The sequence below is a fragment of the Strix aluco genome, chromosome 30, assembly GCF_031877795.1.
Source record: "Strix aluco isolate bStrAlu1 chromosome 30, bStrAlu1.hap1, whole genome shotgun sequence".
Taxonomy (NCBI): Eukaryota; Metazoa; Chordata; class Aves; order Strigiformes; family Strigidae; genus Strix; species Strix aluco.
The window spans coordinates 1,191,278-1,218,335 of NC_133960.1; the positions used below are offsets into that span (position 1 = coordinate 1,191,278).

At 55.4% G+C, this 27,058-nt stretch overlaps 2 protein-coding genes across 3 annotated transcripts in view; both read left to right on the top strand.

Annotated features, from left to right (window-relative positions):
* Nucleotides 1-397: 397 nt before the first annotated feature.
* On the top strand, nucleotides 398-21,895 carry RPRD2 (regulation of nuclear pre-mRNA domain containing 2). 2 transcript variants are annotated; one of them, XM_074809157.1, is made up of 11 exons: nucleotides 399-854; nucleotides 7,473-7,602; nucleotides 10,711-10,811; nucleotides 11,983-12,060; nucleotides 13,396-13,448; nucleotides 14,171-14,297; nucleotides 15,181-15,356; nucleotides 16,013-16,298; nucleotides 16,625-16,900; nucleotides 17,166-17,369; nucleotides 18,042-21,895. In XM_074809157.1, the coding sequence occupies exons 1-11, from the start codon at nucleotides 635-637 to the stop codon at nucleotides 20,762-20,764; spliced, it is 4,374 nt and encodes a 1,457-aa protein (XP_074665258.1). In that variant the 5' UTR covers nucleotides 399-634; the 3' UTR covers nucleotides 20,765-21,895. The 2 variants fall into 2 exon arrangements, with proteins under 2 accessions (XP_074665259.1, XP_074665258.1); XM_074809158.1 differs by lacking the exon at nucleotides 11,983-12,060 and having other exon boundaries at nucleotides 398-854.
* A 670-nt stretch (nucleotides 21,896-22,565) lies between these two features.
* Nucleotides 22,566-27,058, top strand: part of TARS2 (threonyl-tRNA synthetase 2, mitochondrial) — a 5,733-nt gene continuing 1,240 nt past the window's right edge. Inside the window, exons 1-11 of the mRNA XM_074809495.1 lie at nucleotides 22,566-22,635; nucleotides 22,830-23,032; nucleotides 23,640-23,763; nucleotides 23,866-23,987; nucleotides 24,076-24,193; nucleotides 24,799-24,863; nucleotides 24,959-25,037; nucleotides 25,118-25,267; nucleotides 25,371-25,469; nucleotides 26,655-26,821; nucleotides 26,897-27,055. Coding sequence (XP_074665596.1) covers nucleotides 22,576-22,635; nucleotides 22,830-23,032; nucleotides 23,640-23,763; nucleotides 23,866-23,987; nucleotides 24,076-24,193; nucleotides 24,799-24,863; nucleotides 24,959-25,037; nucleotides 25,118-25,267; nucleotides 25,371-25,469; nucleotides 26,655-26,821; nucleotides 26,897-27,055 — 1,346 coding nt within the window. The 5' untranslated portion in view covers nucleotides 22,566-22,575. The remainder of the gene's footprint in view (nucleotides 22,636-22,829; nucleotides 23,033-23,639; nucleotides 23,764-23,865; nucleotides 23,988-24,075; nucleotides 24,194-24,798; nucleotides 24,864-24,958; nucleotides 25,038-25,117; nucleotides 25,268-25,370; nucleotides 25,470-26,654; nucleotides 26,822-26,896; nucleotides 27,056-27,058) is intronic.

Genomic DNA, 27,058 nt, shown 5'->3' on the forward strand with positions numbered 1-27,058 from the left:
CGGTGGCAGCAGGCGCCATAAACCGGGAGTTTTTTTATTTGCGCCATATACTGGGAGTTTTTTTATTTACGCCACAAACTGCGACGTTTTTTTCAAAAGCCCAAGCGTCTTGAGCTCTAAGCAGGCCCAGCGCCCCCCTCCCGGCCGCCATCTTGCGCGGCGGGGGCCCGGCGCAGGCGCGAGGGGGCGGGGCGCGGCGCAGGCGCGGCGGGGCCGGGCGGGGCGGCGCATGCGCGGGGAGGCGGCGGCGCAGGCGCGCGCGCGGGGCGGGGGGGGGGGGGCGCCGCGGCGGCCCGTGTGAGGGAGCCCGGCACAAAATGGCGGCGGGGGGGCGGGCGCTGCGCGCGGGGGGGGCCGGCCGGTGACCGCGCCGCCGCTGCCAGCCGCCGCCCGGGGGCAGCGGGACGGGCCCGAAGGGCCGCGGCCCCAACGATCGCCCTCGGGGCGGCGCCGCCGCCCGCCGTCTCTCTTCGGCCCGGCGCAGCGGGCCGCCGCATTCCCCGCCCCGCCGCGGCGGGCCCCGCCGCCTCCTGAGGCGCCGCCGCCCGGGCCGCCGCCGGGCCGAGAGCGGAGCAGGGGAAGCGTCGCGCCGCCGCCGTCCGCGCGCGGCCCGGTTGGGCAGCAGGGCGGGAAGATGGCGGCGGGCGGCGGAGGCGGCGGCCGGGCCTCCTCCTCCTCCTCCTCGGCCGCCGCCTCCTCCTCCTCGGCCGGCGCGCTGGAGGCCTCGCTCGATAGGAAGCTGCAGGCGGTGACCAACACGATGGAGTCCATCCAGGGCCTCTCCTCCTGGTGCCTGGAGAACAAGCGGCACCACAGCACCATCGTCTACCACTGGATGAAGTGGCTGCGCCGCTGTGAGTGCGGGGCGGCCGGCGGGGTGCGGGGAAGGCCGCGACCGGGAGGACCGGCCCTTGCTCTGGGGCAGGTGCTCGTCCACCTCCCCGGAGCCTCGTCCCGCTTCTCCCGGCGCCTGTCGGGGCGAGGACCGCGCGCGGGGCAGGAGGCTGTCGGCTGCCGCTGGCTGTGGTTGGGGGTCCGCAGCGGGGAAGGAGATGGGGCGCAGCTTACGCGGCTGTGCCGAAGGTTTTGGACCAGGATCAGGCAGCGAAAGTGAGGTTTTTCTGATCGCTTGGAAATCCGTCGGCGTTGCGTGGCCCTTGGACAGGATTTCTGCTTAGCATCACCTTGTCACGCTTAGAAAAACATAAATTGCGTGTCTGCACCTGAATGGTGGCACCTTCAACCTCCTGAATTCTGCGTCTGCTCGCCCGGGATCTTCTAAAACGTTATTTTGAGAGCTGGGGGAAAGACGCTTTTAGCATTGTGGGGGTGAGGGACTGTCGCAGCCCCCTTCCACGGGCTTTGCCTGTTGTGGGCACAAATAAGTATCGGGTGCCAACGCTGGGATTTGGCGAGCGCCCGCGGGCGATGCGGCGGTGACCCGAGAGTGGGAAAGTTAATGTTTTCATGAGTCTAAACAAGGCGGCGTTATCTCCGCTGTCTTGCTGTCGTGTGAAGGTTTTGCCTGTTGTTGTAGGAATTAAAGTAAGCTTTGCAGTAATGCGAAGATAACGTTCCCATCCCAAAGCGTCGGTCTGGTTTGTGCTAAGCCTGTTTGGGTTAGCTGGTTCTCTTTATCTGCAAAATGCGGAGGGCCCTCTTCACCCAAATTTTGATTTATGTTTTTTCGTGTCCGCACGATTAAAGAGAGCTAGGTAGGAGCCTGAGGGCTGTTCTCTGGTCCCTACTGACCTGCTGGTGAGGAGAAGCTGGCCCTGGTCCATCCTGCCTCGCTGTCGTTGCCCACCTCTCCTGGAAATCCTCCTCCCTCTGACAGCCCTCGTCATCAGGGGTGTCCTGCGGGACCGTCCTTGGTCCTCTTGTCCCTCTTGCTCCGAGCACAACCCATCCGAATAAAATCCAGCTCCCATCTCTCCTCGGGATGTGCAGACTCCTCTGGGCTTGGCGTCTTCTTGTCACAGCTGCTGTTCTGGCTCCTCTCTAGGTCCTCGGTGAAAGCAATGTTCACTTTTGTTTGACTTGAACAAACTCTGGAAAGCTAAGGCGGTTCAAAAGGCCTGGGAAATAGCTGATGCTTTAACAGTATTTTAAAAGGTTATCAGAAAAATCGTATGAAACGAATGACGTGGTTTCAGCATTTGATTGTTTCAATGTTTGATTGTGGTTTCAAATGTTTGATTGACAAGTGCGTGCTGATATTAGGAATATTAGGATTTTCAGGAATTTCCTTGGTCTTGTACAAAGTATTAGTCCTGAACAAATTATGAGCCTAAACGTGGCTCCTCGTTCCCTGCCTGTCCCTCAGGGCAGGTCCTGGCTTTGCCTGGCCGCTCGCCGGGAGCGTGGAGCCTTTGTGCCAGCGCAGCTCCCCCGTGTTTATCGTCCTGCAGCTCCCATCCCGCTGGCTCGTGGAGCCGAGGCTCTTCCCTGGACTCCTGCCGCTTCTCCATGGCTGACATTCGTCTTTTCAGCTCCTGGCCAAGGCAGCTGAGCTTCCAGAGACGCTGCTTTGGCGCTGCCCCTTCCTTCTCCCTCGCACTCCTCCGTTGTTCCTTCGCTCCTTCCCAAGCTTGTCAAAAGAAGTTGAATTGTTCCCCCTTGCAGGGCCCGTGACCCTCTGGGCTGTCGGCTCCTGCCCCTGAGCCCTTAGTACCAGCCTGGACTTTTTGTTTTATTTTGGTAGAAGCGCTTTCAAGGCTTTCCCTGCGCAGCCCTCACGAGGATCCCCTCTCAACACCCCTCCTGTTTGTCCAAGTTCCTCCCTAAGCATCTTATCTGAGGTCCCAGCTAAAACAACCCTTGACAGCAGCGTGGTGCAGCTGTCCCCTGACCCCTGATTATTTGGTTACTTCCCGCTTACGTGGGGGGTTTTTCCTGCTCTTCCCTTCGTGGTACACTTCATTCTCTGCCCCGAGGACCCTGCAGTTCTCACGCAGCAAGAAATCGCGGTCCCAAGCAGAAGAGTTCAGTGGTACAATGGCGAGTACAGCTTGCTTTTGGGTTCCTTTCCCAGATTTTAAATATTTTAACTCTAAAGCTTCTAAGAACGTGTAAAAGCTGCTTCTTCCAGGGAGCTCCTTGCGAAGGATGGATGTGATGGGATCAGGGGCAGTATCTCGGTGCTCTGCCTGGGTGAAGATGAAGGCACCTGCGTTTAATCGGGCGGAAAAGTGCCTTCGTATCTCTTAGATGTGCATCTCTGTTACGTGTGAAACCCTTGAGTAGGGCAGTTCCTGCCCGGTGTCTCTCCAGCGGTGCTGGCGTTGGGCTGAGGGCAGTTTCTTGCAGGAGATAGAAAATGTCAAGCGTGGGGAAAAGATTGGCCTTTTTAATTCTTTCTCTTCTGTAAATCAGAGTAAGTAGGTGTTGGGCTGGCGTGCGGGGCAGTTGGTGCCTCTGCCTCGGGCTGTGAAGGGATTTTGCCTGAGCTTGGTGGTCTCCTGGGTGCTCCTGCGCTGGGGGGTGGTCGGTCCCTCTGCCCCTGCACGGAAACGGCTGCATTTTGCTTTGGGAGTTTCCTAGCATCTTCATTTTACCACATCTCAATGGATTTTTCTGCGCTTTGCTGTTAGATATTTCAGCTGATGTGAAAAATACAGTTTAACCAAAAAGGTATGTGGCTATTTGGAGAAAGAATTTGGTCCTTTAAGAAAAAAAAAAAAAAAAAAAAAGAGTGCTGGTATTTAAATACGTTGTTGTTGTCGTGGGCATCTCCCTTCCCGGGTCAAGGCTTGTCCTCAGCATGAGCCGGTCACGGCTGCACTTGTTGACCAAGAGCTTCATGACATAAATGTTTCTGCAGAGTAATGCTGCGATAACTTTACTGTTGGGAAGTTTCTGATCCAGAGCTTTCTTGTGGGAAAGTCTCGTCGGTGTGTCCACACGAGCAGCTCTTAAATGGGAGTTAAACTGGACACGTCGCGCGCCGGCCGCCCGGAGATGTCGGTCCGTGGAGCTGATGGCCATCCCGGAGCTGAGTGAAAAGCTGGGGTGGGCTCAGTTATAAAATTTCTTGTTTCTTGTCTGTATTTCCTCTCTGGTTTAAGCCAAGACAGTCTAGGAGTAATTAAGAAGCTGTTCACCCATCAGATACGGCCAGTTGCATAACCTGTGCAACCCCTTGCACAAAGTGCATTTTGGACCCAAAGGTGCTTGATTTTCTTCGTGCGGCTTGTCCGTAGCCCAGGTATTGGTCTAGGATGGGTTTTTCCTACTGTGCAATTTGGGTGAATCTTGTTTTATAGATACTAGCTGTAAATTGAGGAGCTAAATTAATTCTGCCTTGGCTGAGGTCTGCGTTCAGCCTTGTGGAAACGGTGGCGGAGGTGATGGTGTGAGCTGTGCTCCATGTGTTTGGTGTTTGTCTTGAGCTTGGCTCTGGGTTTTTCTGCTGTGTTTGACTGGTGTGTGTATGTTGAATCGTTTAAATCAAAGGTTTGTATATCTTCAAGATCTGTTTTGTGTTATGTCATAAGATCTGGTATCAGCGCTATCTCTGCTGGTGAATAACGTCACCGGGATAGAAAGAGCACCCAGTGAGCAGCGGGGGAATTAGCAGTGGAGTTCTGGGGTTTAATTAAACTGCAGAAAACCCGTTTTGATGGGATGATGATCTGATAGATTATTGAGGCTGATGTTTTGGGGAAGGCTCCAAATCGTTTTGGGAAGCCAGGCGAGCGCAGCACCGCTCGGGTTGGATTTCCAGCCCTCCGGGCAGAGCAGAGCGCTCCTCGGCTCAAACAAACAAACCCCGATCTGCCGTGTAAGCACGTTTAGGGGGAAGGTTGTAAATAACAGTTTCTGGTAATGAATCCTTGGGCTTGTTGTGTTTGTTGCTATAAAAGCTTATTCTGGGACATGGGAGTCGAGGCTTCCTGACATGGCAGCTGCCAGAGCGGTGTTGGAGTAGCCTGGTGGGAAAGATGAAAAATGTGGGGTGTTTTTTTTCAGCAAAAAAATAGCTGGAAAATACATGAGGAGCTGGGTTAGGGCCAAGGAGCTGGGTTAGGGCCGAGGAGTCGGCTGTGGTGCTGGTGGAGGCAGCAGCTCGGGTCTCGCACCTTTGGCCCTGTGCCCCGTGGCCGGGGGGAGCGGGGGCGTCCCGGGGGCTGGCTGTCCCCTTGACTTGCCGCACTGTTCCTGCCCCGGGTTTAGGACTGGACGGTGCTTCTTGCTCACCCACCGCTCTGTAGCGACGCTCGGCGGGTGCCAGCAGCGAGCGAGCGGAATTGGTGCTGCTTGTGGGGACTCGTGGAGGCTTCACGGTGTCAACCTGTTGAGGATTTGACAGTCAAACCAAACTAAGCCTATGCACGTGTCCAGCTTTGCTCTCCTGAAGAGGCTGCCTTCTGCGAAAGATCTTCATTCTGAACAATTTAGCACCTTGCTAAATTATCCCTCGGTATCGGTAGGTCAACGTAGAGCTCAAAATGTTCCTGGTGTGAGCTTTTAAAGGAAACTCCTGTGCTAGGCAGGGGCTGGACCGGGGTCTGCTTGCCTGGTGCTGATTCCTCGTCCGGGATCGAGCCCTTTGGCAGGAAAGACGTGCGAGAGTTGTGCACAGAGAGGAGTCCTGGGAAGCACCAGGGTTCCGTGCCCGGCTTCCCATAGGCGAGCACGCCGTGTCATTCGTGAGCAGGGATTCTCTGCTGTATAATAAGGCTTTTGAATAATTGCATTCGGCGTGCTAAAAATGAACCAACCCCGTATTTCTGTGGCTGCGATCCTACTTTGATGGACTCCTTGCCCAAAGTCTGTTGGTGGCCGCTGACCCTCTTCTCTACATCAGAGAGGAACGTTGGAAAAGAGGCAGAGGATAAAATTTAACAATTAGTTTCCAATAAAAACCTGTGAGCTTATTGTTACCTGGAAAATACTCATGTAGTGACTTTTCCTTAGGCGCGGTCTAAGGCGCAAATGAGTTTTGTGAAAATCCTGGCTTTGTTTTGGGTTGATTTTAAGCAGGAGGACAGCGTGGAGCTGCTGGAGGTTGAGTCGCTGCGGTGGGTGGTTTGGGGGTTTTTCTGTGGCAGGTCCTGAGTGCGGGAGCGGTGCCGGTAAGGGGTAAATTCCCACCAAGGGCTTTGGACCAGGGGTGATGCTAAGAGCTTCCCAACGGGAAACCCGGAGGACAGGAGAGCCACGAGGTGCGGCCATGCTGTGGGAAGAGGCTCTGCCGAGGTAGGGACAACTGGAAAATGAAGCGGGATGGAGAATTAAAAGGCTTTGTAGATAAAAAACTCTTGATTATTAATGCAGCTGGGGTACAGCTGGAGGGTGGGTAACGCAGGAAAGGTGGGAGCCTGATAGAGCTCACGGGCACGTGAAACAAAACCCTCTATTGTCACCGTTCCTATATTTAAATCCTCGTGTTGTGTCGTTAAATTAAGTGAAGAAGCTAATTAGCATGTGGATGAGCTTACTGTGCTGCAAGCGCTGTTAGTGGCTGACTGAAGAAGAGGTTTGATGAAATAATTAAATTTGAAGCTGAATATAAGGAAGATCAGAGGTGCGTTCGGTGCGGATGCGTTTGGAGTACAGCTGGGGGTGGGAGGGCTGGGTGCGAAGGTCGGTGCCAGCTCAGCGGGGACAGGAGAGGTGCTTTTTGGAGAGATCCATCCCTGGAGGAGAAGGGACGGGGACCCGGGGTCCTTTGTGTGCCGCACAAAAGCTGGTGCCTGGCTGGTGTTAAATCGCACGTCGGAAAGGGCCGTCCAGGCAGCTGCGTCCGAGGAACCACCAGCGCTTCTGAAATGTATTAATAAATGTGGGTTTATTCGTAGGAGGCGTTTAAAGGGATGTGGAGAAGGTCTCTCCCTTCTGTAGTCAGTGCCCTCCAGACAGGTATGGACATAGGTACGTGCCTGGAAAAACCTCCCCGATAAAGCTGCAAACCTTAGAGACCATTTTAAGCCATTACAGCTTAAAAGAAGGGAGATTTGATGGTGATCCTTAGAAAATATGAATAAGTGGCCTCTAAATTATTAAACAGGAGGTTTCACTGAATCAGTAGCCAAACGGGGTGATGCTGGAGATTTGGAGACCAGACCAGAGACGCGCGCTGGAGCGGGCGGGATTTTGCCCCTGCAGAAGTTTGTGCGTTTTGTGTTTGACCTCTTACGCAGGCGATGCTGATCGTTCTGGCTCTGCGGGTATCGTGGAAATAGCACAGGTCAGCGGCTTTCTGTGTCCTTTCTGAGCCCAAGTCAGAGTTGAGGCTTGACGTTACCAAACAGGCAGGTTTTGGGAAGATCTGGAAATGATTTGTAAATTGACCATTTCCTCTCCAGTCCCCAGTTTTGACCATTGGACTTGCCCTTAGATGTTGACAGAAATGCTGAAAAAAAAAAAAAAACCAAACCAAAACCAGGCATTTAAATGTTGTTACTGAAATGAGGGTGGTGTGACTGCTTCTACTTGATTATGAATCTGAATTTTCTTTTTGTCTTTAGCTGCCTTTCCTCATCGACTGAACCTTTTTTACTTGGCCAATGACGTCATACAGAACTGCAAGAGAAAAAATGCAATTGTCTTTCGTGATACATTTGCAGAAGTGCTTCCTGAAGCCGCTTCGTTAGTGAAGTAAGTAACGATGTGTTGGAAAGGTTGAATGTCTCAAAAAATGTCAATTTTTCTTCTAACGTCTCAAACTCTCTCAGCAAAATTTCAAGGATTTTGTTCGAATGACTCCGTGGGTTTGAGCTTCTCTACACGGAGCGTGCTAGAACGGGTGTAGAGCTGCCTTTTAATTTGCACGGGGGTCTCGTTTGAGTAAAACGACCACGTGAAGTGCTGCGAGGGGCCAGTCTTGCACCAATACGTGTGTGCCCTGTAGCTCTGCCCTCCCCTTGCGTGTGGGCACCGGTGGCTTGTGCTGCTGCTGCTTGGGGGGACGGTGGCAGGGGAGCGCTCGCAGCGAGGAGGGGTGCAGCAGGACAGGGAGGAAGAGGAGGAGGAGGCCTTTGCCGTCTCCACCAAGAGAACAAGCGTCGCAGATGCCAGTCTAACCCCTGCCTGGCTTCTGCGAGCTGCTCCTGCGCTGCCGTACCCATCTGCTAAAACATTATTTCAAAGTAACGCATCCTCGAAGGTGGTTTTGTGCTCCGCTGGAAATCGGAGACTTTAATTTATTAGAGTAACGTGGGACGAAAAGATCTTGTGGTGGCGTGTGTCCAAACGGGGCGAGCCCCGTCCCATCGTTACCGCCCTCCGTTTTAGTTTCGGAATCTTCCTCAGACCAGATGGTCTCTAAGGGGCAGGACATAGTAAAAATACAAAGCAGCTCCGTAGCAGTAACGTGACGTTGCTGGTTTGTCTTTGGATCAGAGTTTGAAGCGGCAGATGGTTGAACGTAGCACGAGGCAGGGAAAAGGTTAAAGTTGGGCTGCTCATTAGCTTATATTTAAATGTAAGTTGCCAGAAGAGAAGGTTGAAAATACCATTAATAGATGGCAACAGTGAGGAGGAGGGAGAAAAAATTCTGAGAGTATCAGCTACCGAAGCGAAAGAGAGCAGGAAAAGCTACAGTTACCGATCCTTCGATAACCCCAACGGGCTTTATCAAGCCCGGTCCTATTCCAGATGTTGGTACAGAAATAATTAAATGGATAAAAGTTCTGCGAATTTGCTGCTTCTGTCCTTCAGAGTTTGTGTACCACAGGGTGTGACTTGGCTGCCCCTTATGGACCTGATGGAAGATTTCTGTCTCTTCCCCGTGCACCTCGCTGGCCCTGAGAGGTGGTGTCGTTCTGTCTGTCCCTCTGCAAAGCTTTGCGTGGCCAGGGACAGCCGTGTCGCTCCACGACAGAATTTCGGTGACCCACCTTCTTCTAATTGGTTTAAAAATCAGAAAAAGCGGCGAGAAAATGCGTTGCTCTTTCTTGGGACGCAGCAGGGCTCAAAGTCATCATCATCATCATCAATCATCACAGACTGGTTTGGGTTGGGAGGGACCTTACAGCCCATCCAGTCCCACCCCCCTGCCCCGGGCAGGGCCACCTTCCACTAGCCCAGGTTGCCCAAAGCCCCGTCCAACCTGGCCTTGAACCCTTCCAGGGAGGGGGCAGCCACAGCTTCTCTGGGCAGCCTGTGCCAGGGCCTCACCCCCCTCCCAGGGAAGAATTTCTGCCTTAGATCTCACCTAAATCTCCCCTCTCTCAGTTTAAACCCGTTCCCCCTCGTCCTATCCCTCCTCCCTGATCAAGAGTCCCTCCCCCCTTTCCTGTAGCCCCTTTCAGTCCTGGGAGGCCGCTCTAAGGTCTCCCCAGATCCTTCTCTTCTCCAGCTGAACCCCCCAACTCTCTCAGCCCGTCCTCACAGGGGGGTGCTCCAGCCCCCCGAGCATCTTCGTGGCCTCCTCTGGCCCCGCTCGAGCAGGTCCGTGTCCTTCTGCTGTTGGTGCCCCCAGAGCTGGACCCAGCACTGCAGGGGGGTCTCCCAGAGCGGAGCAGAGGGGGAGAATCCCCCCCTCGCCCTGCTGCCCACACTGCTCTGGGTGCAGCCCAGCACACGGGTGGCTTTCTGGGCTGCGAGCAGAAGTCGAGTCAAATGGCTGCTCAGATGATCTTTCAGTGCTCCCTCCCAGCCCGGGCAGTTGGGTGACACACCCTTCCGTCCATAGCCCAGCCTGGCAGAGCACCCACTGCCCGAGGGTGCGGAGCAGCCCCTTTGCTCTGGGCTCGGAGCTCTGCCGTGGTGGCGTCTCCCATCTGGGAGCGGGTGGTGGCAGCTCCACTTTCCAATCTGAGTTTATTATTCCGAGCTCGAGTCCTCTGGGGCAGTCGCCTCTGGTTGTTGGCAGGGGTCGGGCTCGCGAGCTGCCCTCAGGGCTAAATTCAGGGCACGTGAACTTTAATTGGGGTTGCTTTGCGGGAAGCGCCCTTCGTTTGGGTGATTACCAGAGTGACAACTGCTCTGGTCGGGCGTTTTTCCTCGCTTATCCCAGAGCTGTCCCCTGGGTCCGCACCCTTGTGTTGACTCAGGCGTCTAGGGAGAACACACTCGGAGGGTGGTTGCTTACAGATGTTTTATTTGCCTTTTTCTTTTTCCTTGAGACAGAAGCCCCTGGACAAGATAGACTATTTGGGACCAGGCCATCTCCTTTTCTTTCTTTCTTTGGAGATTCTTACAGATGACATTCTTAACTCCCAAGGCTGGTGCTGCTAGGCACAGAGGGGATGTGTGATCAGAGATGAGTGCGAGGGCTCGTTGTCCTGATGAAGTTCAGCACCTCTGATCACCTGCTATACAGTCACTTCTCCCTGAAGCACTTACTCTTCTCTGTGAAGGGAGTAATGTTTTATTTTCTTCCCTGCCCTGGAATAATCACTTGTTTCCCAGAGCATCCCTAAAAGCTGCTGTGGAAGAGTAACAAAATTATTTTTTCTTATGAAGAAGGGCTTCAGAGAAATCCTACTGGTGTTCCTACCGCTCTGAAACCTTGTTGTTTTACCCAAAAAAGGGGCCTTGATCCCGTACAATTAATTCCAAGTGCGTGGACTTGCTGCGTTGGTCCACTGGGACCCCTTGTAGTAGAACTATAGTCATCACCTGGACAAAGAACTACCCAGTCTGAAGGGTCTTTTAAAGTTTTGATTTAAATACATAATTATTTACATTATTATCCATTCTGGAATCACAAGAAATTACAGTGAGGGGGTAAAGAAAACCCACTATGCTTTTCTTTTTCAGGGATCCATCCGTTTCCAAATCTATCGAAAGAATCTTCAAAATCTGGGAGGACAGAAACGTGTACCCTGAGGAAACCATTTTGGCACTAAAAGAAGCTCTGAGTAAGTTACTTACCCTTTGCGTTTCTTACCTTACAAACTAACGTGTGAGGTTAAAGAAAATGTCTGGAATTGCTGAGTTAAACGAGCTTATATCTGTTCTTTCTGCACTTGCACCTAGCACAGAGTTTAAAGTAGCGAGGTGTTGTATGTGAGCAGCACTGAATTCATCTGCTTCACGTTTTTTGTACCTTTCTAAAGACAGCTCTGAATCCTTTCACGTAAGCTGGGATTGTTCCAGCTGAGAGTAAACAGAACGTGAGGGTAAAGTGGTCCTACAAGTCCTGAACACGGTGCCCCGGCTCTACCCTTGTGTCCCTGGCCCTACCTCTGAGCCTGGTTTAACAATAAGTTGTTTTTACTAATAATATTTATGGTGTAGGAAAGAGGCTGGAAGCAAAGCTGGAGAGTGAAGTGTCCTCGAGTGAAAGAACTCGGCTTAAAAGCTGAAATAGCTAACGTTAACTGGAAACGCGCGTAGTCAGTTAAAACCAGAAACTCAAATACTTGAAGGAAATGAGTCCATGTTTGTGCTTTCCTTGGTTCCATCGTTAAGAGCTCAAGGTGCTCCAGGAGATCCCCACGTGTGGCTCTGAGGGCCGGGTGTCGTCATGGCAGGAGGAACACGGTGTCTCGGGTTCAGGCGTCGGCACGTGAAAAGGCTTTGGTTGGGCGTTGCATGTTGAGAAGTGAAGTTTATACGTACATCCTGAAATCTCTGATTTTTGTAACTTGAAAACAAAAATATTTCCGTTTACTTGTGAATTAGGTATTGGGGCTCTTTTCCCCGACTTGTGTTACTTGCCTGTTGAATGCTGATTTTGTAAAAGCCTGTCTAAAGAGCCAAGTGGTCTAGTTTTTATTTTTAGATGCCTTGTGTTTTTCCTTTTTACTCTGGTCATTACTGTGATTTTTTTTTTTTTTTTTTTGAACTGTCTTAGTGTAAGGGCAAACAGAAACTTGATTTAAAAATGGAAGACCATCCCACAGGTTGCTGTATTCCTGAGTAAACTTAGGTTCTCTTGGGCATCCAGCAGCTCACCTAAGGAAGTTGGTCTAGGTATTTTAAAACAAATTTCTGTTCACTCTTTTACCGTGCAACCGTATGGCACCAAAACCAGATTCTTAAAGGAATCCCATAGTGCCAGACTGCAAAAAATGAAATGTTTTCCAGGTACCACTTTCAAAACTCAGAAGCAGCTGAAAGAAACTCTGAACAAACAACCGAATAAGCCGTGGAAGAAATCGCAAAGTAAGGAAACAATGTGAACTCTCTGAACTAATATAGAAATTGCCTTCTTGAGGAAGAGAAGAAAGGCTAGCCCAAACTGGGCAGAGTACCTGGACTAAAACATGAGCCAGCATGCATCTTCCAGGCTTGTAAAGCTCCTTACAGACTAATATGTAAAGCACCAAGGAGTTGTTGCTAGAGAACCACTTTTTAAAGGAATGAAATAACAAAAAAATTAAATCTTTGTGAGAGCGGAGGTTATGAACAGTAGAGGAAAGAGCTGGTGGAACCCCTTGGAAACTGGCGTTAGACTATTCAGAGATGGAGAGAAGACAGACAGAACCGTGTGCTTTGGCAGCAGGAGGTGGACGCTACCTTCGTGCTCAGGAACACGTCTTCAGCAGCAAACTAGGTGCTAGGATTAAAGAAAACTGGAAGCTGGCAGTGCAGATAACGAACGTTGGCGTCCGACAGTGCCGGGAGCGCAGGCTAGCGGGAAACGCGTTCGTAATAAACCCTCTCACTAAACCCGTTAAACACGCGAACGCCTCCAACGCTCCGTAAAGAGATGGCGGAACGTTAGGTGTGAGACGTGGCGTGCGCCCGCCTGTACGAGCGCTGAGCTCAGAAGGTTAACAAAAGAGTTTGGAAGCGTTTATTACTTGGCTTAGCATCACAAGCTGCTGTCCCAAACAAAAATGTGCTATATTCAGCGTGGCTGAAGGGCGTTTTGCTTCTGATCAGGTGTTTCTCTTGTTTTGTCCAGAAACCAACGGATTTAGTGTCTCTCGATAGCGGGGTTCGTTCCCCCCGCTCTGTTAATAAGATGTCAGAGTAAAGGTGTGAGAGTTTTTAAGGTTGAGAGCACGGTTAGGCCTAGTAAGTACCGGAGGGAGACCCCGTCCAAAGGGAACGCTGGGCTGCGCGTGTCCGCTCTAAGTCTGGCACTTAGGAAATAACGTTACCTTCCTTGTAGAGAGGTATAAACTCATCGGGTAAGGCTGTTAGATCAGCCCTTGCAGGGACTTGTCTTCCCCACCGTAGAGCTGGAAAAGGTATGCACAGTGAATTTTTATAGCACGTTAAAAAAAAAACCAACCAAACAAAACCCAATAATATATAATTTGTTGACGTCAGTCATGATCTACTGCACGTGACTGCGTCCCGATTAGCTAACAGAAAGCCAGAGCACTGAGGGAAATCTGTGTGGAGGGGAAAATATAATGAGTAACAACAGCCTGCGAGTCTTTTGTTGAATGATGTTAAAATATTTTTAATCAGAACTGCCTTTTGTGACTTACTTTTAGTCGGGGTATAGCTCCTCGGTTTCTTTATACTTGCTCTTTATTCCAACAGCATCCACGAACCCGAAAGCTGCTTTGAAGTCCAAGATTGTTGCTGAATTCAGAGTAAGTCTGCAAGTGGAAATATTCTGTTGCGCTAACCCCCGTCCTTGGGCTGTAGCTTCTGCGTAGCTTACGTCCACCAGCAGCCTAAACTCGAGCGTTCGGTGTCTTTTCGTTCCTTGGCGTAGAATGGCTGTTAGACATCGCAGCTGTGAGTTCTGTGAGGGCTGCCCCCCCTTCTGTGTGCTGTCAGGGACAACAGGGCAGCCGGAGAGCGTTCGGAGCGGGGAGGACTCCCTGCACAAACACTGGTTTTATTTGGGGTAACCTCGTACATTTGCCTTCCCCGGAGCTGCGGGAAATCCCCGGGCCCTGCGCTTAGCGGGGCTGGCCGCGGCGTGCAGTCGGGTCGTCCTAGTGAAGGAGGAGTTTAGGCTGGCTGAGGAGTTGGTGGCAAGAAATTAGGTCCCCCAAAGGAGTGCGGTGTGTTAACGAAACACATGGGCGCTAGTAGAGTGGAAAAAAGAAAATAAAAAAGGCCTGTCCCTGCTCTTAACTTGTAGAATTACAGCCCCTGCCTGAGCCCAAGTCTGCTGGGCTGTTTGACTTGAGCTTAAAATCCAGAGATTCGCCCGGTTCGTTCCTGCGTTAGCCCTCATTCAGAAATGGTCTTGAACCCGGAGCGTTGTTTGTTGCTGAAGCAGGTTTAGCTCTGCGCAGCGGGGCTTCTCTTCCGTGGAATGTGATGAGGATGCTTTTCTTGTTTGGTTTTTATTTTTTTTCAGCCACAGTCTCTCATTGATGAATTGCTATTATACAAGCGCTCGGAAGACCAGATAGAGCTGAAAGAGAAGCAGCTTTCCACGATGCGAGTGGATGTGTGCAGCACCGAAACACTTAAATGCTTAAAAGGTAAAGACGGCGTTTAACGAACAAAACCCGACCTCACTGAAGTAGGCGCAGATGCAGTTGTGGGAGCTCCTCAGTTCCGTTGAGCCTTAGACCAGAAAATCAGACTCGTGTCTGTAAAATGCCCAAATTTCAAAATGCTGTTAAGAACCACCAGCCTAAAATCTTTGTTAATTTGAACCTGTTTGTAAAAACCCGCAGATGCGGAGCTCAAACAAAGCAGAAGCGACGAAGATGTATTTTGTACTATGCAAACACTCCCTCGTATGTCGTTAAAACACGCGTCGTTCTTCATGTGCTCAGAAACCCTTAAATAATTTCGGATTTAATATTTTAAATTCATTAAGGCATCCATCAGTGGCTACGGTTTGAGAATGCCAACTGTGAGTCCGACAGCAAGCAGCACGTGTTAGGCGTAAATGAACTGAGTTACGTTGAGCCGTATTAACAGGAAATTTAATTGTGAAACTGCAGATTGCTCTAGCTGTGCTTGGTAACCCGAGACTGCAGTCTTTGAAAACGGTCATTTACAGTCGTGGTCACTCGTGGGGGTTGTGAACCCTGATGATTTTAGGAATATGGTAACAAAGGGGAAAAAAAAAAAAAAAATCAGTATTTTTGCCTCTTCCAAAATGGAAGTATGCTCTCTGGGTAGTTGAAAGAGTAAAATTTTATGCTTCTGTGTCTTGAATTTATTTATCACTAATAACTAGTCAAAAAAACTGCTAGCAACTTGGCCTCTGTCTTGAACGGGGTGATCTGGGGAGTGCACGGCGCGACGCAGCGTCCGTCGTCTGAACTCCCCCGTTGCTGCCGTTGAGGACGCGCGTCCGAGGGCTGATTTCCCGTTCGGCAGCTTATTTACGTGGTGTTCGTCTCCTTGCAGACAAAACAGGAGGAAAGAAGTTCTCCAAGGAGTTTGAAGAAGCAAGCTCAAAGCTGGAAGAGTTTGTGAACGGCTTAGACAAACAAGTGAAAAATGGCCCTTCTCTCACTGAAGCCCTGGAGAACGCCGGGATATTTTATGAAGCGCAGTACAAGGAAGTCAAGGTGGTAGCAAACGTAAGTACGCTTTTTCCTCGGGCGGAGCGACGTCCGACTGCGGTCACTGAGCATCTCAGAGGCTAGAAAATGCATCTGCTCTCTCTTCACAAGTGAAGACGTTTGGCGTGTTTGTTGTACAAATGGTTTTAAGACAGCGGAGTTGAGGTGTCGGGCGGGAAGAGGAGGTGCGACAAAAATCCGTGGGTCAGCAGCTCGATTCTTATTTGTTGTTGGAATTCCGTAGCCCTCTGGGTTTTTAAACAGGGGGGAAAATTACAGTTAGTCTTAACAAATCCTGAATTCTGGAAACTGCACAAGTTGTGATTAATATGCGAACTAGATGAACAAAGAAAAAATTCAGTAAAGCGTTGTAAAAACAACCAATCCCCCCAACCCTACAAAAAAACCCCAGACAGACAGCAGATTTGTTAGGAAACGTCGTTTTTTTAATGAAAATTGTTTCAAGTCACTGGAAAAAGGTTTTACCTTCCCGTTTTTTTTCTTTTTTTTTGTGGTTGTTGCTTTGCAAGCCACACTGAAAAGCTGAGTTCTTACTGCAGGGTGCAGGTTACTGGAAATGGTTTTCCAAGGCTGTGTGCTGCTTCGTTAGGGAAGTGATTAAGGATGCTCTCTTCCTATAAAAGATACTCAGCCTGATGTCCGTCCTTTCTTAGGCTTATAAAACGTTTGCTAATCGAGTGAGCAATCTAAAGAAGAAGCTAGACCAGTTGAAAGCCACGCTTCCTGACCCGGAGGAGTCTCCTGTCCCTTCTCCCAGTATGGACGCCCCATCCCCGACGGGCTCCGAGTCACCTTTCCAGGGGATGGGGGAGGAGGATAACTCCCGGTCTCCGGTGGTCGGAAGCCGCAAGACGACGTCTCCGGAGCCTGTGACGGATAATCGGGATGTGGAAGACATGGAGCTCTCAGACGTGGAGGATGATACCTCTAAAATTATTGGTACGTGCTAGGGGGGCAGCAGAGGAATTGTCGTGTCGAAATGACACGGAGACAAAACAGCCCTTTGGAGCCTCGCTGGGATGCCCAAAGCGCTCGTGGGGCTGCAGGTTGGGGCTGTTGGGTTTCGCTCTCCTGCCCCAGTCCCCTGACACGAGCGGGGAAGTCCCGATCCGGCCGTGATTGTTCCCATCTCCCAAACCACTCCTCAAATACATTTTTACGTAGCCTGTGGGAATCAGACCTAACGTGCCCGTTGAAAATCCTGTAGCCCCAAATCTGGGGACAGGGTGATGGTTGTGGTCTTGTTCTTCCCCTCCCTGATGCAGTGGAAGAGAGGAAGGAGAAGCAGGCTGCCCCAGCTTCGGCCCCCGCGAAGGCTGAAAGCGTCCCCAAAGCGGTTCCCTCGACCGCCGCAGCGGGCGCAACGTCGGTGACGGTGACGCCGCCCGCCCAGACCCCTGCGACTCCTCCGGCTCCGAAGGCGCCGAGCGCAGCCCCCGTCCCTCCGGCGCCAGCGCTTGCCTTGCCCAACCTGGCCAACGTGGACCTGGCAAAGATCAGCTCCATTCTTAGCAGTTTAACTTCTGTAATGAAAAATACAGGTGAGTGCTGAAGCGGTACTAGCCCACGCGTTTGGTTCGTGGAGCTAGCGATGGAGTTTTGTTTTGTAATCTTTTAAAGCTTTAATTGTCTCAAAATAAACATGAATGAGTTACTACTTAAAAGATCTGGCTCGGTCTCTCTGACACACGACTGTGGGCTGCGTGAGCCTCTCTGCTGCAGTTGTATCCGTGGAACAAAGCTGAGCCACGAAAAAGCTTCCGTTAACGAAGCAACGGACGTGAGTGGTGTGTGCTTCCGTCCTAGGTGTCAGCCCCGCCTCGAGACCTTCTCCGGGAACCCCGACGAGCCCAACAGCTCTTACTAGTGGCCTGAAGACTCCTGTCATGGGGACTCCATCTGCTCCTTCAAATCCGTTAGCAAATATTCTCTCCAAAGTTGAAATAACTCCTGAAAGTATTTTGTCTGCTCTCTCCAAAACCCAGACTCAGACTGCACCAGCGTTGCAAGGTACCGCCGTGGGTCTTGAGGGAATGGCTAACTCTGTGTTTGATGGCAGCGGCCGCGCTGAAACGTGCCGCTGTGCTTACCCTAAAGCGAAAACGAAAGGGGGAAAAGGCTATTTGGAATGTATTACGTCTTAGGCAAACGCAGGTGACTTCCTCAGGTGGCATACAGACCAGGGAGTTTTATTACTTCACGTTTTTGCCGTCACCGAAGCGCGCTTACCCCGAACGCTTCGTGGAAGGGCGCTGAACGGGACAGGAGACCGAGAGAGGTCTTTGTGGTTTCTCTGTCCTTCGAGAGCGCTTTTTTTTTAGAGCAGAAACCTTCCCAGAGGTGCTGCTCCTGCTTGTGCACCTCGCATGCCTAACCCTCCTCGGTAGTGCAGGGTAGTTTTTTTTACGCCTGGCTACAAAGCCAGGATGAGTTATTACCCGACTTACTCAGATGTATGTTGTAATTTATAGATCAATCTGAGCCTCTGGCAAAAGTTTGCACCTTGGCGGGTGCTAACGTCAATATTAATGCAGCAAAATCCAGTCGTTTCCCTGGCTAAAACATGAAGTGGTTTTAAGGAACGACGTCTGCGGTACAAATACCGAAACCTTTCCCTTGACAGCGGCTCAGGTTCACTCGCCCCTTGCCTGAATATCTGAACACAACGTTCTTTTCTTCCAGGTTTGTCATCCTTACTTCAGAGTGTTGCTGGAAATACCGTTCAGTCGAGCGAAGCCGCGTCGCAGAGCACTTCAGCGTCGCCAGCCAACACGACTGTTCCTTGCGTGAAGGGGAGGAATATCCCTTCCAATACTCAGTCCTTTATATCCAAAAGCTTTGGTTATTCTCCAAACTCCTCTACTGCTGAGGTTTCCTCGACTTCAGTTAATAAGGCTCCCGTTGGACATACCCCAGGGCTGTCAAGCTCCAGTTTTAAGCCGCCAACCAATTCCTTGGGATTTTCCAGTTCCCACCCTACCAGTCCTTCCTCCCTTCTGCCAACAGAAACCTCACTGGGTCAATCCTCCGAAATTTCAAAAGCGAAGCTGGAATCGGAACCCCCTTCTCCGAGCCTGGAGATGAAGATACACAATTTCTTGAAGGGAAATCCCGGCTTCAGCGGTCTGAACTTGAATATTCCAATTCTCAGCAGCTTAGGGTCCAGCATCGCCACGGAAAGTCACGCGTCCGACTTCCAGCGTGGTCCTACCAGCACTTCCATGGACAATGTGGACGGAACACCGGTGCGCGACGAGCGAAGCGGGACCCCCACCCAGGACGAGATGATGGACAAGCCGACGTCGAGCAACGTCGACACTATCTCCCTGCTGTCCAAAATCATGAGCCCCGGTTCTTCGACTCCCAGCAGCACGAGGTCGCCTCTTCAGAGCCGGGACGACGGATATTCCCAAGAGCTCTCCAATTCTGTGCACACCTACCGGCCCTTCGGCCTCGGCAGAGAGTCTCCGGCCGGCCTGTACAAGCAGTCTGCAGACAGCATGGAGATCCCTTCCTCTTTAATGGACTCCTCCCAGGAGAAGTTTTACCCAGACACGTCTTTTCAGGAAGACGAAGATTATCGCGACTTCGATTACTCCGGGCCGCCGCCGTCGGCCATGCTAAACCTGGAGAAGAAGCCCGCCAAGTCTATCTTGAAACCGAGTAAGCTCTCAGAAGCTGCAGAGTACCAGCCGGTCCTGTCCAGCTACGGTCAAAGATCGCAGGAATTCGGCGTCAAGTCGTCCTTTCCTCAGTCCATGAGGTCTATCCTTGATCAGAGCGAGAGCTGCGACCCGCTGGCGTCGTCTCCGGGGATGTACGGGAGCTACGGCCTCAGAGGAAACGACTCCACCTCGGACGGCTCCCCTTCGCCCAGCAAAAACGACGTGTTTTTCACGCCGGACTCCAATCACAACAACTTACCGAAGTCGGTGGTGCACTCTGGCCTCGCGCAGAAGCAATACCCGGACTCGCCCCACTCGATTCCCCACCGCTCGCTTTTCTCTTCTCAAAACGCCCTCTCCAGCCCCGCGGGCCGAGCTCCCGCGGCCAGCGTGGAGAAATCCTTGGGTTCTTCCATTTCCGCCACCTCGACCATCGAGTTCAAGAACATGCTCAAAAACGCCTCCCGCAAGCCCTCTGAGGAGAAGCATTTTGGCCCGATTTCCAAAAGCAGCTCCGGCGAGGGGGTGAGTTTATCCGGCGCTCCCAAGGGAGAGCCGCAGCCGCAGGAGGAGCACTACCGCATCGAGACCAGGGTCTCCTCGTCCTGCTTGGACTTGCCCGACAGCACCGAGGAGAAAGGGGCCCCCATCGAAACGTTGGGTTACCACAACGCCTCGAGCAGGGGGATGTCGGGAGAACCCATCCAGACCGTGGAATCCATCCGGGTTCTGGGAAAAGGGAACAGAGGACACGGGCGAGAGGCGAGCCGAGCGGCGGCGGGCTGGTTCGAGATGAGCGGCGGCGGAAGCGCCTTCGACAACGGGCCCTCGGGCACCTCGGAGCTGCCGGGCATGGGCGGCTTCCCGGCGCCCTACAAGGAGCACGTTCCCCCCTTCCAGGAGAGCGTCAACAACTTCCGAACAAATAACTTCAGCCCCGCTTTCGAGCACCACATGCCGCCGCCGCCGCCCCTCGCCCCGCCTCCCATCGAGCACGGGACTCCCTTCCAACGGGACCCGGTGGGTCCCCCCGCCGGGCCCCCGCCCGCCGCCGCCCCCCCCAAGGACCACGGCAGCCTGTTCCCGAGGGATCACTCGGTCCCTCCCCGCATGCCGTCGGTGGATCACGCCAACCCTTTCTCGAAGGAAACCTCCGCTCCTCTCTCCCTGCCCCACGGCGTCCCCCCGCCTCCTTCCGTGGAGCACGCCGGGGTCCCCTTCCCCACGCCCCCGCCGCCCCCCGTCCCCGGGGAACACGCCAACGTCCCCTTCCCCGCCCAGCCGCCGCCGGCCGGGGAACACGGCGGCGTCCCCTTCCCCGCGCCGCCCCCCATGGCGGTGGAGCACGGCGCCGGCGCCTTCCCCAAGGAGCACGGTACGATCCACCAAGGGACGATGAAAGAGCATTTCGCCGTGCACCCCGCGCCCCGCGAGCCGCTGGCCCAGCCCCAACAGCGGGACCACGCCGCAGCCCCCCTGCCCCGCTCCCGCGAGGCCGTGGGGCTGACCCCCCTCTCCAGGGAGCAGCTGGGGGCGGCCCGCGGCCTGGGCCCCCCCGCTCACAGGGACGGTGGCAGCCGCGGCGGGGTGCTGGTCAGGACCCCCCGCGCTGACTTCAGACCGCGAGAGCCCTTCGTAAGCAGAGACCCCTTCCATAGCCTGAAAAGGCCCCGGCCGCCCTTCGGGAGGGGGTCCCCCTTCTTCACCCCAAAACGCCCCTTCTTCCCCCCCAGGTACTGAAGCAGACGCCCAGCTCCCGAGCGAAGGCATCCGGACGCTGTAGAGAGCAGCGGAGTAGCGCTTTCACTTGGTTTTTTTTCCATATTTTATTTTTTTTTCTTGCCCTCGAGAAGCCCCGTAACCTTCTCCTAAATTAAAACATTTTTTGTTTTGGGGTTGGTTTTTTTTTTTTTCTGTTTGTTTTTTTTTTTTTTGGGTTTTTTTTTTTTTTTTGGTTGTTTCTTTCCCAAGCCCATCCAGTTGGTGCAAGACTAGGACAAAAAAAAAAAAAAATAAGTGTTTTAACGAAAAGAAGCATTGCTGTTGAAATAAAAACTTCCAGTAGTAGTTTAAAAAGCTAAAAAAAAAAAAAAAAAGCCACAAAAAAAAGAAAAAAAAAAAAGAAAAAACACCTTAAAAAAAAAAAAAACGCAAGGAAAGATGAAGCGTGCTCTTGGGATGATGTTTTTTAGCCGATTTACCAAATCGCTGCCGCAGGGGGGAGTGAAGGGGCCAAGCGCTGGTGGTGGCAGAGACCCCCCCCCACCCCCCCACCCCTCCTGTGCCTTCCTCTGCAGCGACGGGCGCCGCTCCCCCTCTGGCTGGCAAAAAAACACCAAAAAAAGGCAAAAATTTAAAAAAAAAAAACAAAACCCACCACCCTATGATGATTTCCGCGGACTGTTTGGCTCCCGGCGCCCCGGGAGTGAGGAGGGGTCCCCCAGCCTGTGTCCCCCCCCCCCCCTCCCCTCCTGCTCACCCTCCTCGGGAAAAAAAAAAAAAAAATCTGTCGTCTGTTGGTTGTTTTTTTTTTTTTTTTGTTTATTTTGATTTTTGTTTTGTTTTTTTCCCCTGGGAACACTGTTGACTTTCTACGTGTGTGTATATAATAATCACTTTTTAATTCCATCTCTCGGATCGTTCAAAACGCGCAGACGGAGCCCGTGGGGGGGCTCGGGGCGCTGCCCCCCCCCCCCCTCTCCTCCCCCTCCCAGGGCCGCCCCGCCGGCGGCTTTTATATGAAGTTGGAATTTTACTTGATTTATTTTTTTTTTGTTTTGATTTATTTGTTTTTTTTAGTTGCTAGAATCCATCATATATGTTTGATAAAGGTGTAGGGTTAAATATCTACATAAAAATTACAAAAAACGAGACGGTGGCGGATCATTTCTTTGTCGCGTGCGCTGCGGGGGGGAGCTGGGGCTCCTCGGGCCCGACGGGACCCCCCCGGGGGTTGTTTCTCCTTCCCCTCCCCCGGCCCCGGAGGAGCCCAGCGCGGGGGGGTCGGGACTGGCTGAACCCCCCGTTCCCCTCCGGACACCCACCGGCGGCCCTGAGGCGCAGGGACCCGCTGGGAGGGGGGGTCCCGTTGTTCCCCCCCCCCCCCGCTCCTTGTGAGTGGTTCCGTCCTGCCCGGGGGCTTCTCCGTGGGGGGACGAGTCCAGTGCGGCCTCCGCGGGGGGGGCGAGGACCAGGCTGAGGCCTCCCTCCCGCCACACGGGATGGCCCCGCCCCTGGGCGGGGTTTGACGTGGTGGCCATGCCCCTGTGTGGGTTCGTTCGGTATGACCACGCCCATGGGCGGAGTTTTGACCGTTATGGCCACGCCCCCTTGTGCATCGCACCGCTCTTGGCCACGCCCCCTGGGTGGGGTTTGGTTTACCTGGTCCCGCCCCTAGACGGGGTTTACCCAACGTGGCCCCGCCCCCCGGGTGGATCCGTCGCTCTTGACTCCGCCCCTGGGCGTGTCCCACAACTCCTGGCCCCGCCTTCGGGGCGGAGACTCCGGGAGCCGACTTCCTGTCTGCGCCGGAAGGGGCGGGGCTTGCCGCCATGCCGTGCGCCCGTGCCGGGGGGCGGCTGCTCTTCGCGGGAGCCCCGCGCCGACACCGGGTGCGCTCGAGCCCGCTCAACCACCCCCCCCCCCCCACCCCCCCGTCCCCCGCCGTCCTGCTCCACCCCCGTGATTCCCCTCCCCGCCTCTCCCCTCGCGCTCCGAAGGGCCCCCCGGCGCGTCCTGACCCCACGTTGACCCCACGTTGACCTCGCGCTGACCCCGCGCTGACCCCTGACCCCTCCGTCCCCAGGTCTCCGGGCCCGATCCCGGCCTCTCCGAGCGCCTCCGGCTCTTCCAGCGGCTGCGGGCGGCACAGGAGCAGCGGGATGGAGCCGGAGCCGGGAGCGGCCGCCCCTCCCCGGGGACCCCCATCAGCATCGCCCTGCCCGGGGGGCGCCGCCTGCCCGGCCGGGCCCTGCAGACCACCCCCTTGCAGCTGGCCGCGCAGCTGGGGTACGCGCGGGCCCCGCGGGGTCCCCACAAGGTCCCCATTGTCCCCACGGGGTCCCTACGAGGTCCCCGGTGTCCCCACGGTCCCTGTGGTGTCCCAGGGTTCCCACCGGCTCCCCAGGGTGTGCCCATAATGTCCCCAGGGTCCCCACGAGGTCCCCGGTGTCCCCACGGTCCCTGTGGTGTCCCAGGGTCCCCAGGGTGTGCCCATAATGTCCTCAGGGTCCCCTCAAGGTCCCCAGGGTTCCAGCAGTATCCCCACGTTATCCCACAGCGTCCCTTTGGTCCCTGTCGTTTCCCCAGGATTCCCACGGTGTCCCCAGGGACCCCATGAGGTCTCCAGGGTCCCCACAGTGTCCCCATGGTGTCCCCAGCATCCCCACGGGGTCCCCAGGGTCCCCACGGTGTCCCTGTAATGTCCCCAGCATCCCCACAGTGTCCCCATAATGCCCTCAGGGTCCCTACTGTGTCCCCACAGTTCCCCACAGGGTCCCCGTGGCATCCCCACCCCCACAAAGTCCCTCCAGTGTCCCTGTGGTCCCCACGGTGTCCCCCACTGTCCCCAGGGGGTCCCTGGTGTCCCCACGGTGTCCCCCACATGTCCCCACAGGGGGGGCCTGGCGGAGGCGGCGCTGGTGGCCCGGGTGAACGGGACCCTCCAGGACCTCGACCGGCCCCTGGAGAGCGACGCCGACCTGGAGCTCCTCGACTTCTCGGCGCCGGAGGGACGAGAGGTGAGTCCCGGGGGGACGCGGGGGCCGGACCCACACCCCGCTCCCCTCACAGCGTCTGTGTGTCCCCCCGTGTCCCCCCCATCTCCGTGTCCCCCCCCCCAGGCCTTCTGGCGATCCAGCGCCTGCGTCCTGGGGGCGGTGGCGGAGCAGTTCTACGGGGCCACTCTCTGCAGCGCCCAGGCCACCGAGGACGGTTTCTTCTGTGACGTCCACATGGGGGACAGGTAAAGAGGCAGCGGGGAGGGGACACACACACACACAGGGGGGTCCCCCGTGGGGCGCCGTGTCCCCAGCTTGTCCCCACGCCCCCAGGACGGTGCAGCGCGACGAGCTGCCGGCGCTGGAGGACGCTTGTGCGGCTTTTGCCCGCGCCGGGCACCGCTTCGAGCGCCTCGAGGCCACCCGCCAGCAGCTGGCTGAGCTCTTCAAGGTGAGACCCCGGGCGTGTCCCCTCCCCAATGTGTCCCCTCCCTGGTGTGTCCCCTCCCCAGCCCAGGGTGGGGCAAGGGGAGCCCAGCTTGGGGACACTGGGACCCTCGTGGTCGGGGTTATGGACCAGGGTGATGCTAATGGGGACTTGTGTCACCCCTCTGCAGTGTCACCCCCCTCAGTGTCACTTGTGCCACTGCCACCCACCTCGGTGTCCTCCCCCCTTGGTGTCACTTGTGCCACTGCCACCCACCTCGGGTGTTATGTCCCCTCAGTGTCACCCACCTCAGTGTCACCTGTGCCACTGCCACCTACCTCGGTGTTTCACCCCACCTTGGTGTCACCCACCTTGATGTCACCTGCGCCACTGTCACCCACCTCAGTGTGTCACCCCCCTTTGGTGTCACCCACCTTGGTGTCACCTGTGCCACTGTCACCCACCTCAGTCCTTTCCCCCACCACCTCGGTGTCACCCCCCCTCAGTCTCCCAGCCTTGGTGTCACCTGCGCCACTGTCACCCGCCTCAGTGTTTCACCCCACCTTGGTGTCACCCGCCCTCGGTGTCACCCGTGCCGCTGTCACCCACCTCAGTGTCCCCCCCACCAGCACAACATCTTCCAGCTGCAGCAGATCGAGGAGGAGGTGACGTCCCCTACGGCCACCGTCTATAGGTGAGCGTGGGGGCCCCCTGAGGGGACAGGGGGTGGAGGGGGGGACATGGGGGGGACATCCATCTGTCCCCACGTCCGTCCGTCCGTCCCTGCAGGTGCGGCCCCCTGCTCCAGCTCTGCCCCGGCCCCCTCCTCCCGCACACGGGGCTGGTCGCAGCCCTCCGCGTCCTGTCGGTACGTTTATCCGTGGGGCTGTGGGGGGGGGGGCAGGGGGCGGGGGGGGGCAGACCCCACTAATTTCCGCCCCCCCCCAGAGCTCGGCGGCGTTTTGGCAGGAGCCCGGGGGCGGCCGCCGGTCGCTGCAGCGCGTCGCCGCCGTCGCCTTCCCCAGCGCCCGCGGTTTGGCCGCCTGGCAGCAGGCGCAGGACGAGGCGGCGCTGCGGGATCATCGTCGCATCGGGCGGGTGAGCCCCGCGCCCGGGTTGGGGTGGGGGGTGGGGGGGGGTCACCGGGGTCACTGGTGACCCCCCAGTAACACCCACGACCCCCCCGCACGCCCCACGGCAGGAGCAGGAGCTTTTCTTCTTCCACAAGCTCAGCCCCGGCAGCTGCTTCTTCCTCCCCCGCGGCGCCCACGTCTACAACACCCTGGTGGAATTTATCAGGGTACGGCCCCCCCCAGCCCCCCCCCCCTGCCCCATGGGTGCACCCCAGGGGTGGGGGGAGAAACCAGGGTCTGCCTTTGCCCCCCCGCTGTTCACCCCACCCCTACACCCCCATACATCCCCCCCCGCGCCCCACTGCCCCCCCTCACGCCCGCCCCCCGTTCCTGGCAGCACCCCGACCCTACCGGGTGCCCCCCACCCCCCTTGTACCCCACCCCGCTGCGCACCCACTCCCCCCCCCAGCCCCTCCCGCCCCCCTAAATCCCCGCAGCACCCACAGCCGCAGCTCCGCACCCTGGAGCCCCCCCACAGCCCCCCAGGACGGGCTCCACAGGGCTGTGCCAACGTCCCCGTTGTCCCCGTTGTCCCCATTATCCCCGTTGTCCCCACTGTCCCCATTATCCCTGCTGTCCCCATTATCCCCATTGTCCCTGTTATCCTTGTTGTCCCCATTGTCCCCACTGTCCCCATTATCCCTGTTGTCCCCACTGTCCCCATTATCCCTGTTGTCCCCACTGTCCCCATTGTCCCCATTATCCCTGCTGTCTCCATTATCCCCGTTGTCCCCATTGTCCCTGTTATCCCCGTTGTCCCCATTATCCCCACTGTCCTCACTGTTCCCATTATCCCTGTTGTCCCCATTGTCCCCCTTATCCCCGTTGTCCCCATTGTCCCCACTGTCCCCATTGTCCCCATTTTCCCTGTTGTCCCCATTGTCCCCCTTATCCCCATTGTCCCCGTTGTTCCCATTGTCCCCACTGTCTCCATTATCCCCATTGTCCCCATTGTCCCTGCTGTCCCCGTTATCCCCATTGTCCCTGTTATCCCCATTGTCCCCATTATCCCCGTTGTCCCCATTGTCCCCATTGTCCCTGCTGTCCCTGTTATCCCCATTGTCCCTGTTATCCCCATTGTCCCCATTATCCCCGTTGTCCCCATTGTCCCCGTTATCCCCATTGTCCCTGTTATCCCCATTGTCCCCATTATCCCCATTGTCCCCATTGTCCCCACTGTCCCCATTATCCCCATTGTCCCTGTTGTCCCCATTGTCCCCATTGTCCCTGCTGTCTCCATTATCCCTGTTGTCCCCACTATTCCCATTATCCCTGTTGTCCCCATTGTCCCTGTTGTCTCCATTGTCCCCGTTGTCCCCATTGTCCCCACTGTTCCTGTCCCCCCCCCGCAGAGCGAGTACCGGGCGAGGGGCTTCTGCGAGGTGGTGACCCCCAACGTGTTCAGCCCGCGGCTCTGGGAGCTCTCGGGGCACTGGCAGCACTACAGCCCCCACATCTTCTCCGTCGCCGCCGGCGCCGAGACCCTCTCCCTCAAACCCATGAACTGCCCGGCCCACTGGTGAGCGTGGGGGGACACCCCCGCGGGGAGCGGGGGATCACGGTGCGTCTCACCGTCCGTCCGTCCGTCCGTCAGCCTGATGTTCGCCCACCGGCCGCGGTCGTGGCGGGAGCTGCCGCTGCGTTTGGCTGATTTCGGGGTGCTGCATCGCAACGAGCCCCCCGGCAGCCTGACGGGGCTGACGCGGGTGCGGCGCTTCCAGCAGGACGACGCCCACATCTTCTGCACGCTGGAGCA